Source organism: Salminus brasiliensis, chromosome 21, assembly GCF_030463535.1.
Source record: "Salminus brasiliensis chromosome 21, fSalBra1.hap2, whole genome shotgun sequence".
NCBI lineage: Eukaryota > Metazoa > Chordata > Actinopteri > Characiformes > Bryconidae > Salminus > Salminus brasiliensis.
The window spans coordinates 33451081-33467124 of record NC_132898.1 but is presented as its reverse complement, the minus strand read 5'-3'; the positions used below and the strand labels follow the sequence as shown (position 1 = coordinate 33467124).

At 41.9% G+C, this 16044-nt stretch overlaps 1 protein-coding gene across 7 annotated transcripts; it reads right to left on the bottom strand.

Annotated features, from left to right (window-relative positions):
* Positions 1-834: 834 nt before the first annotated feature.
* rbm39a (RNA binding motif protein 39a) lies at positions 835-7037 on the bottom strand. 7 transcript variants are annotated; one of them, XM_072665954.1, is made up of 17 exons: positions 6794-7037; positions 6171-6236; positions 5927-5987; positions 4649-4698; positions 4189-4389; positions 3815-3880; positions 3616-3669; positions 3407-3524; positions 3165-3317; positions 2927-3064; positions 2773-2838; positions 2449-2653; positions 2278-2358; positions 2039-2165; positions 1824-1929; positions 1641-1719; positions 835-1548 (listed from the first exon to the last, which is right to left on the bottom strand). In XM_072665954.1, exons 3-17 carry the CDS (start codon positions 5930-5932, stop codon positions 1448-1450), a joined length of 1551 nt encoding a protein of 516 aa, XP_072522055.1. In that variant the 5' UTR covers positions 5933-5987; positions 6171-6236; positions 6794-7037; the 3' UTR covers positions 835-1447. The 7 variants fall into 7 exon arrangements, with proteins under 7 accessions (XP_072522055.1, XP_072522054.1, XP_072522052.1 ...); XM_072665953.1 differs by having other exon boundaries at positions 6171-6233; XM_072665951.1 differs by lacking the exon at positions 5927-5987.
* Between the last annotated feature and the right edge of the window lie 9007 nt (positions 7038-16044).

Sequence of the window (16044 nt, the reverse complement as noted above, 5' to 3'; positions counted from 1 at the left end):
AGCACACTGAGCTTATCAAGCCCCCACCTGCTGCACTGAACCATTACTAGCTGGGTAAGCGGACACACGCACTTACAGTTGGCTAAGGCAGATCTAGCACAGTGGCATGTTTAAAATACTGAGCTTTTTAGTGTGACCCAATTTCCTGCCAGAGTTTGGGCCTAAAGACTTCATGATTCTGTTCTGCACTGTACTGTACCTCACGTTGGAAACAGATGCTTGGGTTGCTACAAGAAAGGAGAAGTAGGTCTCTGTCGGATTTAGAGGATGTAAACTGTGCCACTCCTCTGATCCATCTTGCTCTGAGCAGTGTGAGCTCTGAGGGAGGCAAACTAGGGCTGTGGACAAGTCAGTAGGGTTTACCCAAGACCTAGCAGGAATGTCTCAGGAGGACAATAACAGTAAACTGAATACACATCAGCCCAAGTATTAATCCCAAACCCTGTTCTCAAGATCTTTATCACAAATGCATAAAATGATAGAAATGGGTTTGGGATGGGTTAATGGCCTTCTTTTTTTAATACTTTAGAAAAAAGGTCTTCTAGGGAATTGGGTTGAGTCTTACACAACTTCACCAAAGAACTTGGCCGGCAGACTCCACTTCTTATGCCTAATTTGCTCAAGTTGCTCTGAAATGCCAGGAGGACATCAGGGAAGTTTTCCCCCCCAATTACCCAGCAATTTCCCAGATACTCTCCCCTACTGCTTCTCAGGTCATTACAAAGTGGTAACAGGAAGCAGAACCTGACCCACCCTCCTAATATTTCCATTTCGACTTGTGTGAAATTGACATATTTTGATACTGAAGTTGCACCAGGATAAACACACCAACCCTTCTCAAGCATCATGGCTTTATTTGAAATGAACTTTTTTAGGACTTTACAAAATCAAATCTTGAATAGAAAAACAAGATGCTTTGAAACCATAGAGTCTCTATGAACACAGGCTCTCGTCACCTATTTAGTTCCCACAGCTCATAGAGCCCAAAACACTGAATTTGTAGATATTTCACCAATCTGCAGAGTTTTCAATTCATTCAAAAAAAGTCAACATTTTATTTGTGTGTGTGGCTAACTGTACATTTCCTAAAGTGGAACTCATGCCAATCAATCATCACAATGATTGATCAATCACAAAGACAATATATGTTGAAGAAAACAAAATATGAAACCTGTATCAACAACATAAAGGTCGAGTCCCCCCCCCCACCTCACATCCCCCTCCCCGAACCTCCCTCCCCAAAAAAAGCTGTACATATAAACCTACCACAGGGCCTTCTTTGATGCCCAAGAAATGTATGGGCATATGAACATGAAACCTGAACCTTGTTAACTCGAGTTGGGGAAAAAAAAAAACCCTGTCATAGCTCACAGGACTGGAATATGAATATTTTACCCAAAGTGTTAAAAAGAGAGAGGCTGAAAAAAATAGCTCCAGGGATGAGGGATCACCGGCGAGTAGGCATGAGAAGTTGTGTTGCCTGCACCGACTCAGGGAAGAGATTGTGATATGTTGGCAGAGGGACATATGCTGCTTTGATCATTTTACCTAAAACCAAACATAAAAGGACGATCAGACTGGTAAAACATTCAGTAGACGATCATCTCTCATGGTCATTAAACTAAATAACAAACTCCTACCTCCAAACCAGCGACCATGTAATGCGCTAACTGCAGCCATTGCAGCAGGGATTGTCGGACACTTCACGTACACGTTCCCCTGGAAACAAAAAGGCTCGACATTAGAAGGGCTTTTGAATTAGACTGTATCTGACGACACTACTAACTTCCAGAATGTGGTCATGGGCAAATAAGTGCACATACCTCCGCAGATTTCTTGTCTACATATATGTGAATAACACCACCATGTTTGTTACATTCTTCAATTACGTCATCCTGGATTTCGATATCCCATCCAGGATCGTTCTCCCTATGGAGAGCAAGGGCACAAATAGTACATCTAAGGTTTTGAAAAAGAACAAGACATCGAAGTAAAGCATCATAAAGCATCATCCATGTTGTTGCACAAAGATACTTACGAGTGTGGATCAAACATGTTTGAGAGCTGAAAGCAGTGTGTGGCGATTGGCTGAGATGGTAGATTCAAAGCTTGGTTTGTACATGTTGGCATGTTGAGATTGAAACTCAAGCCAGGATTCATAGCCGCTAGAATTAATGAAAACACGGTGAACACATTTCAGACAAAACTCTCCAAATTAAAACATAATCAGCAATAATAAATATAACATTTATAACATTTATTTTTTATAACATTCACCTGTAGCTGCTGCCATTGCAACCATGGAGCCACTCATCTGAAGAGCCTGCTGTGCAGCTGGAGGGATCTGCAGACCAGTACCTGACAATTGACAAGAAAGTTGTATCATCGTTTCTTTTATATGCAAGTATATAAATAGTATGAAACTTTAATAATATTAAGAAATCATACCCTCTGCCAGCCTGGCCATGAGCTGCAACCTTCCAGTGGTGCCCAGGTCGATGCCAGTCCTCTCCAGTTCATCGTTATCCAGGAAGGAACTAGCTGTGGAGGCGTCCGTGCGCTCCGTCACATGGCCCACTTTCATTGGCCTACCGGCCAGCTCAAATCCATTGAGCTGCTCCAAGGCTTTCTTGGCACACTCTGCATCAGCAAACTAGAGAGAAGAATAAAACACACCCATTATATATAACTGGGTTTTTTTTTTGTTTTTTTTTAACCACACAAAAAATTACATGATATTCTTAGAATAGAAAACCTCTCGTTTTGACTCACTGTGATGAAGCCATATCCTTTGGATCTCCCCGTCTCAGTATCCATCATAAGCTGAATGCTATCGATCTACAGGAAGAGAAAGACAAAGGAAGACACTCAACAAAAACAAACAAATTAAATAATTATCAAATAATTAATTTCACCAAGTCCTCACCCTCCCAAATGGTTCAAAGATTCCTCTAAGCATGTCTTCTGTGATGTTAAAGTGTAGTGAGCCAACATAAAGCCTCATTGGTCCAGCACTGCCTTTCTGCAGATTGTTGGCCATGGCAGCTGCTCTGTTCTTTTCAGCCTGGAAACAAATAACAGGATTTGAACACAACCGGGTCAAAACACATCACTGAAACATCAAAAAGCAAATAAAGAAAGAGCTAGAAGATTGTTGATCTTACCTGTGAAGCCTGAACAATGATTGGTACTCCTAGCAGCCTTTGTCCAGAGAGGCCAATTGCCAGAGGCACAGAGGTGGCTTCCACAAATTCAATGTAAGCAATTCCTTTGGATCTTCTGGAGTTTCTGTCTGAGATCATCCGCACATCCCTCACCTGTTGATGGAGAACAAAGAGCGTTATTATAACCACACATAATAACCAACAACATACTAGACTAAAAGATGTAACAACGAATTACTCACTTTTCCCACAGCTGAGAAGAACTCTTCCAGGTCCCGCGGCCGGATTCTGGCAGCAAGCTGCATGCAGAACACTGTGCGTGCATCTCTCTCCTCTGGTGTGAGGTTATCTATGGGTTGTCTGGAATAAGAACAGGTAACAGTTAATCGATAAGATGAGGAAAACAACAAAAGACCTTAAAACTAAAGTGTTTATTTCGATGCAATCCTACCTAATGGGACTTTTATCTCTTCTGAAAGGGCTGCGGCTTCTAGACCTACGACGACTATGTTTAAAATAAATAATAAATAAATAAATAAATAAAAAACACAAACAACTTATTGTTAGTGTTTGAGCAGATATCTTCAACTATAGACTGATACACTGAACAGGTAACTACCCACACACAACAAAAATAGTATCATAGAAACCTTAGTTTGACGGCAGGTGGTGGGCCAGTCTTCCCCCTGGAACCACCGTTAAATTTCAGGCCAGAACTGTGATTTAAAAACAAGGTTTATCTCAGCAGCTACCACTACCTCTCTAGTTCTACTTATCATGAAACGGTAAGCTTTTTAATTGGGGGCACTTGACTAAGTTTAGCTCACTTGACAACTTGAGGTTTCAGGGAGAGCCAACCTGGAATAATTATAGGAGTAAGAAAAACAACCAACTATGTCTAAGGATCTAATTATAATATTTATTTAAAAAAAAAAAACACTAAATATGCATATTGTAGATTCTAGACACATGTAGTCTATAGAGAAATGACAAACAAGACCTAACCAACAGGTGGCATACGTACAAGGTCTGTCTGAAACGACCTCCGCGTTCCCTGCTCCTGGAGCGACTGCGGCGTCTCTCCCTGCTCCGACTGCGCTTCCTTTCCCGGCTCCGGCTCTTCTTACGATCCCGACTCTTTTCCCGGCTCCGGCTCTTTTTGCGGTCCCGGCTCTTGCTTCTCTTTCGCTCCCTGCTCCTGCTACGACTCCTGCTCTTCTTTTTCCTTTCATTTTAAAATGGAATATTTTGTCAACTTTACAGTGTTCAACTATTCAATATGGTAAAAACATTACAGCACGATATTTAAAGGCAGTTTCACGATAAACAGCATACAGACTAAATTCATCAGTAGTGACAGAATCTCAAAAACTGCTAGTCAAACACCACTCTGAGGAACACACACACACAATTTCAACACGTTCTACATTAATGAGCATCCGCAAAAATGACTTGCTTGAGGTATGAAATGAAAACGGACTTACTTCTTGCTCCGCTCTTCATGGCCATTGGAACTTATGGACTTGGTCTCATCCTAAGCAGGGTCGATAGAAGAACATCATGAGGAGGACGGCGTAACATTGCAAGTCGTAAGGATAAAAGGGGGGGATGGGAACAAAAGAGAATATGATATGATCATTAAATATGTGTTCTCTACAAGGGTTATGTGTGGGAAGACGACAAATAAAAGAGAAAAAAAAAACCAAAAACAAACAAAAAAGAGGGCCATTAGAACCTCAAGGCTGCCATTGTTCTCCTTCCTTACTAGTACTTGTAATACGTATGTGGTACGGTCAGTAGGACAAGAGCTAGTGCTATGCTGTAAATGTAAAAATGACATGTTTAGTGACTTCATTCTTTCAGCAGCCCGACAGGTTCAGTACCAAGGCTATCTTTGCCTATAAGACCCAAAGTGGCAACGCTAGCAGCCAGCCACTAAGCGAGCTCCTGTGGTGGATGCCATTCCAGTGATCTTCACCCCATTTGCCTTCGTGGATTGTAAGAGCTCGATGCCACCTCTGTCACACATCTCGCCCTGAAGCAAACAGGGATTCACACGGCTTAGTAATATCGACTCCCAAAGAACATCTACAGTTGAGATGCTCTTTAAATGTACCTAATGATCAGCATGAGTGTCTTAAAACAAAGTGGCCAGTAGAAATTCAGTAGAAATGTGTGAAAGCTAATTTGCATCCATCATTTCCTGTCTGTTAGACCAAGAAAATAAATCACATAACGGTAAATGAAAATCAACTGCATGCATATGTATTCAATGCATGAAGTGATCCAATCCCTTTAAAAAGGGTCAACATGAAGAACCTCCTGGGTACAATTTATGTTCATCTTTGTTCAATTCCAATCCAGTGAAAAAACATGAAAACTATGTGGAATAGCCTGTAAGCCCACTCCAGAATATCTGTAATGAGAATTTTAACAATTAGGCCAATGTAAAATGACTTCAAAACAAAAAAAAATCTGTGGTTACCTAGAGTATTACTCTATGATAAAGGCATGCAGACTATATTAACCTTTTAGTAAGTGTTACCTAATACTGAAACATCATGAGTCTAGCTGCTAAAAATACCATGCATTTAAAAGCGTGAATAGTCTCCAAAAGACTTCATACCAGCACTAAAGTTCTGGTTGTGCATCCACTGCATTTTTATTATATTTTTTTTTTGTCGGCACCAATATCATCAATTCAGCCTATGTGTTTTCAACCAAGGGTACCACAGTACATCAATATATGGGGCAATTACTACCTTCATTTTTTTGACAGTTCACACTGGAATTCATGGGAGTAGAGGTGAGATATAGGCATGTCTACAAAAAGAGATAGATGGGCATTTATTCATTGAAACCACTATCACAGAAACAAACATGTTATTTTAGCTATGCATCACGACTTGGCTAACTAACTAAACCAGGCGTAGACTGGCTGTGCAGTTTCAATTCAATGCATAAGTAGCTTATTGTAGTACTAATTGAGCAGAATTGAACCCCCACCTTTTTAAATGGCGCCTCGAGCATCGCCTCGATGTCAAAGTCGTCGGCCATGATGTCGGTGATCTGCTGGAGAGCAAAACAAGCAGAAAAGACACTGCATTGAAGGTATTTCCACTAAATCAACCCCAATATCACACGCATCGTCCTCTTAGCACTCATATGCACGCGTCTGCGTGGCAGTGGGTCAGAACACAGAACAGTGAGAGGAGCCGCGGAGCCCGCAGATGGCTGCCGACCCTCTCACAGCTATGGAGAGGGGCGCTAATACCCTCACAGCCGCAGCAGCTGGGGGACGTTTACACGAGTCTCCCCTCCCCTCCAAACGTCCCTCAGCACGGCTCGTTCCGGCCAGCCAGCCGCTGTGTTCAGAGAGCAGCAGGGTCGAGGCGCACGACTCGCCTTGCCCCGCTAGCCGTGTTGTTAGCAAAATGCTAACTAGCTAATTAGCTATCTAGCTAACAGTAAGCTACCCGCGTTAGGGAATAAGCGATTTAAACAGAACTCTAAATCTTCACATTAATGTTTTAAATGAAGCCCCGCTCGTTTGAAGCTCTCTCTCTTCATTATAATCAGCATTATTAGGTTTAATGAGTGGCTAAACAACAGCCGGCCTCCAGTCTTACCGTGCTAACGCGGCCTGCCGGAGTCCTCGTTCAAACGGCGGTGACCGCAGAGCTCCCCGGGCTGCTTCTCCCCTTTCTCCTCTACCCTGAAACAAATGCAGGATCCTACAAGCACTTAAAACACGGGTTTTACACACAGTGCGCCAGTCTGCTGCTTTACTACACGCTGAACGCGGGGCTCCGGCTGCGTGCTCCACGCTCGCCCCTCCAGACCGTGGCGGTAAACTGTTATGGCGCATGAAGCTCCTCGTTGCATAAGGGAGATTAATGGCGCCGTCCACAAGGGGGCGCCCCGAGCCTCCACACCGCCGGGCTGGGCGAGACCACGGTACGAACCGGTACCAAGGAGTGCCTGGTCGCGTCGATACGATACTTATATACCGATAATCGATATCGAAGGCAGATAAAACTAAGGGTCTTCTATTATTATTATTATTATTATTATTATTATTATTATGTTTTTGGGGGGCAGTGGTGGCTCAGCGGGTAGAGCGCCGGGATATCGATAACAGGGTTGTGGGTTCGATTGCCGGGCTCGGCAAGCTGCCACTGTTGGGCCCTTGAGCAAGGGGGCGCTGGAGTTGGCTGCCCACCGCTCTGGGTGTGTGTGTGTGTGTGTGTGTGTGTACTCACTGCCCCTAACACATGTGTGTGTGTGTGTGTGAGTGTGTGTTCACTACCAGATGGGTTAAATACGGAGGACACATTTCACTGTACAGTGACAAATACGTGCACCTTTATCCTTTATTATTATTATTATTAGTCATATTTTCTTTAATGCAGTTGGAGATGTTTGATTTGCAGGATGAGAGCTTGTATTTAAGTGGGGAACTGGGATTTGTTATGAGGCCTGATTTTGGGGTCTAGGGGTGAGTTAATAAACTGCTGGTGTGTAGTTTAGTGATTTAGCAGCAGCATAAACGCTGCAGTCTGTTTCCTAATGTTTTCCTCTCCTCCACACGTAAAACATCAGATCAGCACACACTAAAGCTCATACTTTGCTCTTTATCTAGTGTGCAGTAATTGTACATATTCTCACTGTCTGTTGGAAACGGAAGAAAACGGGAAAAGCTTTTTTCCAGGGTGTTCGTACGATTTCCAAAGTCGTAGGTACAGACTTTCAAAGTGGAATCAGAGGCATCATAAGATAAGCATATCCTAATAAATAGTAGATAACAAAAACATTCAAAATATGCATGTTAGAGTAACTTGTAATTGAGGATAGTCATTTAGCATATTGTTGCTGTCATGCAAAAAAAATTGTCCTCATTTCTGCATTTTTTTACATTCTGTTAAGATTTCCTGATAAACTGACTAATTTAAATGCTTTGGAAAGATTGGAGGTAAAGTCTTGTTGTCTTGAGTGTTTCTGTTTAAACATAAGAAGTTCTCCCCTTCTGTAAAGCAGCAGTGTGTTTTTTGTGTGACTATAATGAAATACTTCATTACAGAGGTGCACTATGAAGCAGATTACCATCTACTTAGTTTTCTTTACTGACCATAATCTATCAATTTAATTAAATAATTAATTACATCATAATAATTAATTTAAGTTTTAGTTAAAATTATTCTAATTTTAAAAGCTAAATGATTCTGTTACATGTAATTAATTATTATAAATGAATGAAACGCTACAGGTTTGTCTGCAAAAATGCTGAGAGTGGTGTGGCTTCTTCACGTTGGTGAAAACTGAAGAAATCCCCTTCACTGTTTAACACTCTGCTGCCCTCACAGTCATTCAGTCATTCAGTCACATTATTTTTAGCACTCGTCTGCTCGGGGCCACTTTGAATACTTTGAAATCCTCTTTACAGACCTGGTCCTGTTGTGTGGACTAAACCATTAAAGAGCTCATATCCCACAATTCTCCTGTCTAATTTCCCCCAGCAGGCTCCACTTCTAGCTTTTGTGGTTTAATGTTTCTGCATTGTAATTCACGTTGTCGAGCCTGTCTGCAAACCAACGGTTTGAGCTACTCCACCTTTAGCACTGATGAGTGTAATAGAGCTCTTTGTCTTCTTTAAAAGCAGCCCAGTCTCACTAAATTCAGCGTGAATGCTCAGGGCTAAAGGCTGAATGGACAGATACACTGTATGTAAATGTGTTGGTTTCTGTGACGTCACAAAATCAACTAAATAATCATATTTGTTCCATATTTTCCATATATAAACAGTGTCTTGAAACTTCACAATTTATAAGACTAGACTCTCTTATTGTTTATGATAATGATATTTAAATTTGGAATAGGGCTCCATGCTTCCTCAGGTTACCACAAGGGCCTTTCCTTGGAAGCCACCAAGCATTATGGATGCTGTCTGGGCCGCAGTGAGAGTATGTAGAGGAGGTTAGGAGAGTGAAACGTGCCATGAAATATCAAAAATAGGCTTTTAATTTTAATGTAAACATTTTTCTTACCAGGGTATCGGCACCTGGTTCAGTCGCCTGATGAACTGATGTGCAATTTGTTTTAGGCCCGTAAAGTAATGCGTAATGAGTCACTGCGGTCTAGCATGCTTTTGCCATATATGTCCTTTTGGTCAGTGCCGACTCAGTGATGGTCATGTCATCTCAGTCACTGGGAGGGTACCGTTACCGCTAGGCTGAGCTGGACCCTCCAGAAACACGTTCTGGCATGAGTGGATAGATTAGCTTCTGTGTTGCCTGGTGAGGCTGGCCAGCAAATATTAGCCTGTCAACAACTTCTTGTTTTAACGTCTCTGTCAGTTAATCGTTTAAACTGTTTACGTTTGTAGATATGGTCTAGAGTAGGTCAGCAAAACAGAAGAGCCAGTTTACGACATGTCCTTAAACTCATCTAGGCCCGACGGACTGTTTCACACCTCCTGCAGCTAAAAGCACAGTAGTCGGTGTCGTTCACAGGTCATTAACGGCTGAAATGGACTGACCCTGCATGGCCATTTACAGTGAGCTGGTGAGCTCATAGTCTTGGATTCTGACATTCGGTTGTTTTCAGTTGAGTTTTAGGTTGTTTGTTTTTTTACCCTAGAGGGAAAATAAGTTGAGATTTGTCTAAATTTGTTGCTGTTAATATACCAGCAACTTACTGTACATGTGTTTAAAAATACAATAATATTGTGCTTTAATTAAATGCTTGCTATTGAACTTTGATCACACTAATATCGTTTTTTTAATTAGTTTCATTTAATATACTTCATTGAATATTTATATATTTATTTATTTAAAAGACTTTTGTACATTTTTGCAAATTGTACAAAAGTCAACTACTATATTAATTCTTTTAAAGCACACTTGAAACTAAATTATCTACGTATATTTGTAATGTGTATATTTGTAAAAGGTGTAGTACTGTATATTTAAATATATTTCTTATGCACTACAAAGTACCCCAAAGTGTTCTACTTTGGTAAAACAGGAACTAGAGGTAGTAGTGTATTTGTATTCTTATGAAAATATATTTAATATCTATTTTAGTTTTAGTAAATTTCTTATGCACACAAAGTATAATAGTAATGCAGTTGTAATATTTATTAAATGTGTTTTACTTTCATTTTAGGTAAATCTGAATATGTATTTTTTATATTTATTATCTAAATATAATTTTTTTTAATTTTAGCACTGTTTAGAACACGTAACTCCGTTTAAGTTAGGCTTTTGCTCTATTTTTGTAAAATGAAAGTAAAGTCAGTGCTCAAACCATTTTAGCCCCTCTTTAAGTGCGCTGATCACCTCATGGCTACAGGTACACTTTAGTTTTATCACCAGGCTCCACTACAGTACACCACACTACACCGCTGTGATCTATACAGCATCACACTTCACCAGATCTGTGTGTTTGAGGGAGCCGAGAGAAAACCAACCATCTGACCTTAAAGCGTTTCGCCTAGGGCTGGAAAATGTTCACCCCATAGAGTCTGACCATCAGCGAGACTGAAAAAAAATCAATGCTCTACTCTGGCTCTCACAGATCAGTGTCTGCTGACCTGCTGGACAGCACTGACCCAAGGCTGAGCTGAACTTGTACAAACTGACTAGGTCATGTCCCAAATGGCACAGCTTCTTTTAAGGTGGCAGGCTAGAAAGGCAGCGTGTAAAGCGCTTCTGTGGCCTGTTTAAGAATATAGGGGGTAAAAACAGTAAATACAGAAAAAAATCACCACTGTCAAATTTAATAACCTTTACAAAAAGCTTTTTTTCACTAATAATGACCAGCTGCTCAGCGGTGGTGACAGGAACCACAGGTTGAAATGTCTACAGAACCAGTAAAGCCATTTTATTTACTAACCAGTGAGACGACACATGTATGAGAGAGATGTTGATAATGGTAAAATAGTGGTAAATCCATGTGAGCCCATGTGCTTTATGACCCCTTCACACACCCCTTCTACCATGAGTGGATTTTAAACCATATACTGAGCACTTTATTAGGAACACATTTTGCTCTCATAACAGCTATTCTTAATGACATGGATTCCACAGGATGTTGCACACACTCCTTTGAGATTCTCACCGATGGTGACAAGATTACATCACACAATCACTTTAATTTAATTCTGTGAATCTCATGTGCAACCAAATCCCAACAGTGTTCTATTGGGTTCAGATCCAGTACCTAGGAAGGCCACTGAAGAACACTGAGCTCATTCTCATGTTCATTAGACCAGTTTCAGATGACGTTTGCTTTGTGACAGGGTCCACCAGCACGCTGGAAGTGGATTAAAAAAATAAATATTAATGGATTAGAAGTAAATTCATCATGAAGGGATGAACACATCAGCAACAATCCTCAAATAAATGATTGATTTACTCAAGTGATGATTGATTGGTCTTAACGAGCCCAAAATGTGACTAGAAAACATTCCCCACACCATTACACCACCTCCACCAGTCTGCACTGCTGACACAAGGCAGGTTGGGTCATTTATGAATTTATGCTGAAGTCTGACCCTGCCATCTGTGCTACGTTTCCCCAGTCTTCAGCTGTCCAGTGAGCCTGTGCTGAACCACTGCAGCCTCAGCTGTCTGGTCTTGGCGTACAGAAGTGGAACCTGACGGGGTTCGTCTGCTGGTGCAGCTCATCCTCCTCGAGGTTGCATGTTCTGAGCTGCTTCTCTGCTCTCCACAGCTGTACAGAGTGAATATCAGGGGTTATCTGAGTTACTGGAGCATTTCTGTCAGCTCCAACCAGTCTGATCTTTCTTTATTAGCCTCTGAAGTATCAACTGCAGGGACAATTGGTTAGTAAGGCTGTGTATAATTATCACATGTCTTGTAATAATTCTGCAGCGGTTTCATTCTTTAGCTTTGCTCTGCAACTTCAAGACTAATGTAGCAACCCAACGCTAGCTAACTTACTGAAGCCTTAACATTGTATAATCTGCATGCATAAATCTCACTCCAACCACGGCCAGGAGGCTGTTTTATAGATGTAGTGCCAAGTAATGTTGAAATCCACCTAAACGAGTCTGATCGAAACTCGGTGAGGTTTGGCGTGAGTGTGTGACGACTTCAGCATGCATAGCTATAGCCATGGTTCTAGCGTAAAAGAAGATGTAGAGTCAGAAACTCATAACCCTGATCCAGCACAGCTGTTACACATCAGCGTTTAATGGACAAACCCTGCAGAGTTGAAGTGTTTGCCTCTTAAAGGTAACGCTGGCTTCCACCAGACAAGCCGGGACGTGCTAACGCTGCTGTAGCGATGTTGGAAGAGGCCCGTTGCTGCCGTGCTAACTCCTCAGCAGTGAGGTTAGATGAGCCTGTAGCTGACTAAAGTATGCTGAACCTGATTATGCTACAGTCACTAAAGCGCACTTATCGTCACACTAACGGTCAGTGCAGCTGAAGAGGCTGAACTGGAACAGCTGTTCTGGTACCTATTAGATACAGCCTCCCGGATACAGCGGCACAAAGGTGATGCAAGTATGGAGCCAGTCTGCCGATCCCTGCGTCATTAAGACTTCCCACTGAACGGTTCTGTGGCCCCAAGTACAGTTAGCTAACTGTGCTGAGAAAGCCGGGCTCAGCCTGGGTTATAAGTGTTGAAAAAGCCGCCTGAAAGGTTTAAACTCCATGTTCTGAACCGTCCTGCAGTGGGAAAGCGGCCTCTACACTTAGCCTAACCCCCGAGTGACTTTTTTAACCATGCATCTAAAAATTCTGCAGAATTCCCTTTAATATCTTTATTTTTCTGCAGCATCTAAACCTTTTCTACAATATAAAAAACAAGAGGGTCAAACACAAGTCCACCTCTAATCTTTAAAAAAAGGAGGACAGAAACCTTTATGACCTGCATTTTTCCTGGTTTAATCTCATTCTTTCCGTTGTATCTTGCCACAGCTTGCTTGCTCCTTTGCTGGCTGCCAACTTTCCGTAATTAGCCCTCTCTCTCCCTCTCTCTCCCTCTCTCTCCCTCTCTCTCCCTCTCTGCCTTCAGCCCGGGAGAGCGCGGGCCAAATGTAAATCTCCTGGGAGGCTTTGGACAGTATAAACATGACACACATCTGGAGGACGCCAGCTTCTTGACACGTTACAAGAACCAGTCAGTGTGACCAGTGCGGGGTCGTTCATCTTCCTGTATGCGCCACCACCTCCCAGGCCTTATTCAGTTTTTCCATTCGTGTCTCTCTCTCTCTCTCTCTCTCTCTCTCTCTCTCTCTCTCGTGTTGTTGTTAGTTTTTACTGCTTGACTCTAGTAGCCGAGTCCCCTATAATCTCATGTCTAACACTTAATACCCAGTTGCCGTTGCCATTTAAAGGAAACAGCCCCTCTGCTTGTTTTGAAAGGAATACGTTTCATTGCAGGAAAGAATGTGTTTAAATTACACTCGAGCCCAGTAAAGATGAGAGGACCAGTATTAAATGCTACTTAGTAAAACGGATTAGGATATGAATCAGGGTTGAATTACAAAGCTGTTGAGGCAAGCGCTGCAGTTTCTGAAAAGTGTAAACATCACTCTTCACTCCGCGAAACTCCAGAGTCCTGAGTGGAAATCAGTGCACAGGTATTTGGGCACGTAGGCACGCACTCTCTTTAAAAGGTTCCTTGAGCAATGCCTGCTCCTGAAGGTCCCCCTGCCCTGCACGTCTCAGTGTTTACCCTGCTCCCAACACACCTGATCCAGCTCATCAGATAAGTAACAAGACTGAAGAGCTGAAGGTGGAGTGCAGAGCAGAGGGAAGCTGACGTGTTGGAATCAAGAAAAAATACAAGAACCAGACTGTGATGTTCTAGAAGATGACTGGGTCAGAACATCTCCAGAATATCAGGCAGGTCTTGTGGGGTGTTCCCCTTTCCAAGAAAGGACAACCAGTAAACCAGCGACAGGGTCATAGTCTGTACCTCAGGCTCAGACATCTTGGTTTTCTTGGAGGTCTTGTGGAGTCCATGCTTATTTAGTTATTTATTTATTTTTATATAGATATAGTGTTTTAATGTTATGGCTAATATGGAAAATGCCTGTTTGTAATAACATAAAGAAAAGTTGCAAATTAATTAAATTATGTAGAAATTAAAATCCAAACTATAGGATTTTTAGAATTTCAGTGTGAACGGCTATAGTGGCATCCTCAAAGGTGTACAAATCCTGATTTCCTGTCTCAACCACACACACACACACACACACACACACACACACACACACACACACACACAGTGCTCTTTGTTGAAAATCTCTCACTTCTGTGGGAAGCTCCACAACTGCGCTGAGCGTTGGTCTGGGATAAGATCCTGCATGTTTCAGAGGAAATGACGGGGTTCTGTTTGTGGGCTGCGCGTGTGTTCGGGTGTCGGTAGTGTCTGAATTAGCCGGGGGAAAGGTTGACCGTGGAGTGAGGCATTCTTTCCATTAGCCAGACCAAATCAATGCTCTGAGCTCCAGCCAGCAGGCCCTGTCCCCCACCTCCCTCCCTCCCCCACTGTAACCCCCACTGGGCCGAGTGGAAAGAGCTGACCCAGGCACGGCACTCTGGAGCTGGCCTTGTTGCAGCCTCTGGCCCCCTGCCTGCTCCTCCCGGTGCTGAGCAATGGCCGTCCCGACACATCTGCCCATGGTAAAAAAAAATACATACCCTCACACACCCACTTCAGCCGACAGACAGCGGGTGTCCAAATGCATGATGAACTGTTTGTAGAGATGACCCCGTTCTCAAATCCAGTGTCATTATAAGGCCGTCACTAGAGGAAAATGGACTAGACTAGACTGGATAATAATTCATACTGTAACACATCTAGATTAAACAGCAAGAATTTCTGAAGAACACTGTGGGAAAACGGGCCTATTAGAACTAGTTTGGACCATGAATCCCAAATGCCTCTGTGGTCTTGCTGCTTTCTGCTAGTTATGGGATTTCTAATGGTGCCAGTGCAGTTCTAGTTTAATCATATACAGACATGGGCCTCATTTTCTGGTTCTTCCTGATCAGTTTCCTCTCCGCAGATCCCTTCAGTTCAGGTTTTTCCAGAGTAGCTACATCTCCCAATAACCTGGTCTCACATACGATTGTTAGAACCGATGATCTTGGAATCTGCAGTTGTTTAGAAACGGCTCCAAGCGACATTCCTAACATCTCAGATCATGCACTTCTCAGAGCTCCACTGAACTGTATGTTGGTCAGTCCGACACAGAGAACCTACCAGCTGTAGTGGATCATGATCACTTATGGGGAGTTAAGAGGCTTTGGTTAAAATTTTTGAATTTTCAGAAAAAATGAAGGAAGTGGGTGTATGCTGTTATTTTGGCCTTTTGTGTAATCATATATATATATATATATTAAATTATATTATTATTATTATTATCATTATTATCAATAATGATACCAAAAATGTCAACCAGATTACAACATCTATCAGTATTGGAGGCCAGCTGGGATCTGCATAGTTAACAGTGGTGCCGTTGAGGGCAGCTCACCCAATAAAAAATAAAAAAAATAAATAAAAAATAAAGAAATATATATATATATATATATATATATATATATATATATATATATATATATATATATAATTTTTTTTTAAAGAATTGAAAAGTTGGTTTGTTGACATTTCCATTATCAATAAAATTCAACGTCTGTCCAATCTGAAGAGTCTGACCTCTTTCTGACGGTGTCTGCTGGGGTGGATCCCTGTCATATTGAAAATCAGAGCCAGAGCACCGCAGCTAACTTCAGGTTTCTCAGTAGTGAAGCAGGAGGACTTTATTAGAGTGAGTTGTATTAAGAGAAGATACTTCATTAAGTCTGGAAATACAACACAGGCAGATTTCCTCTGATCT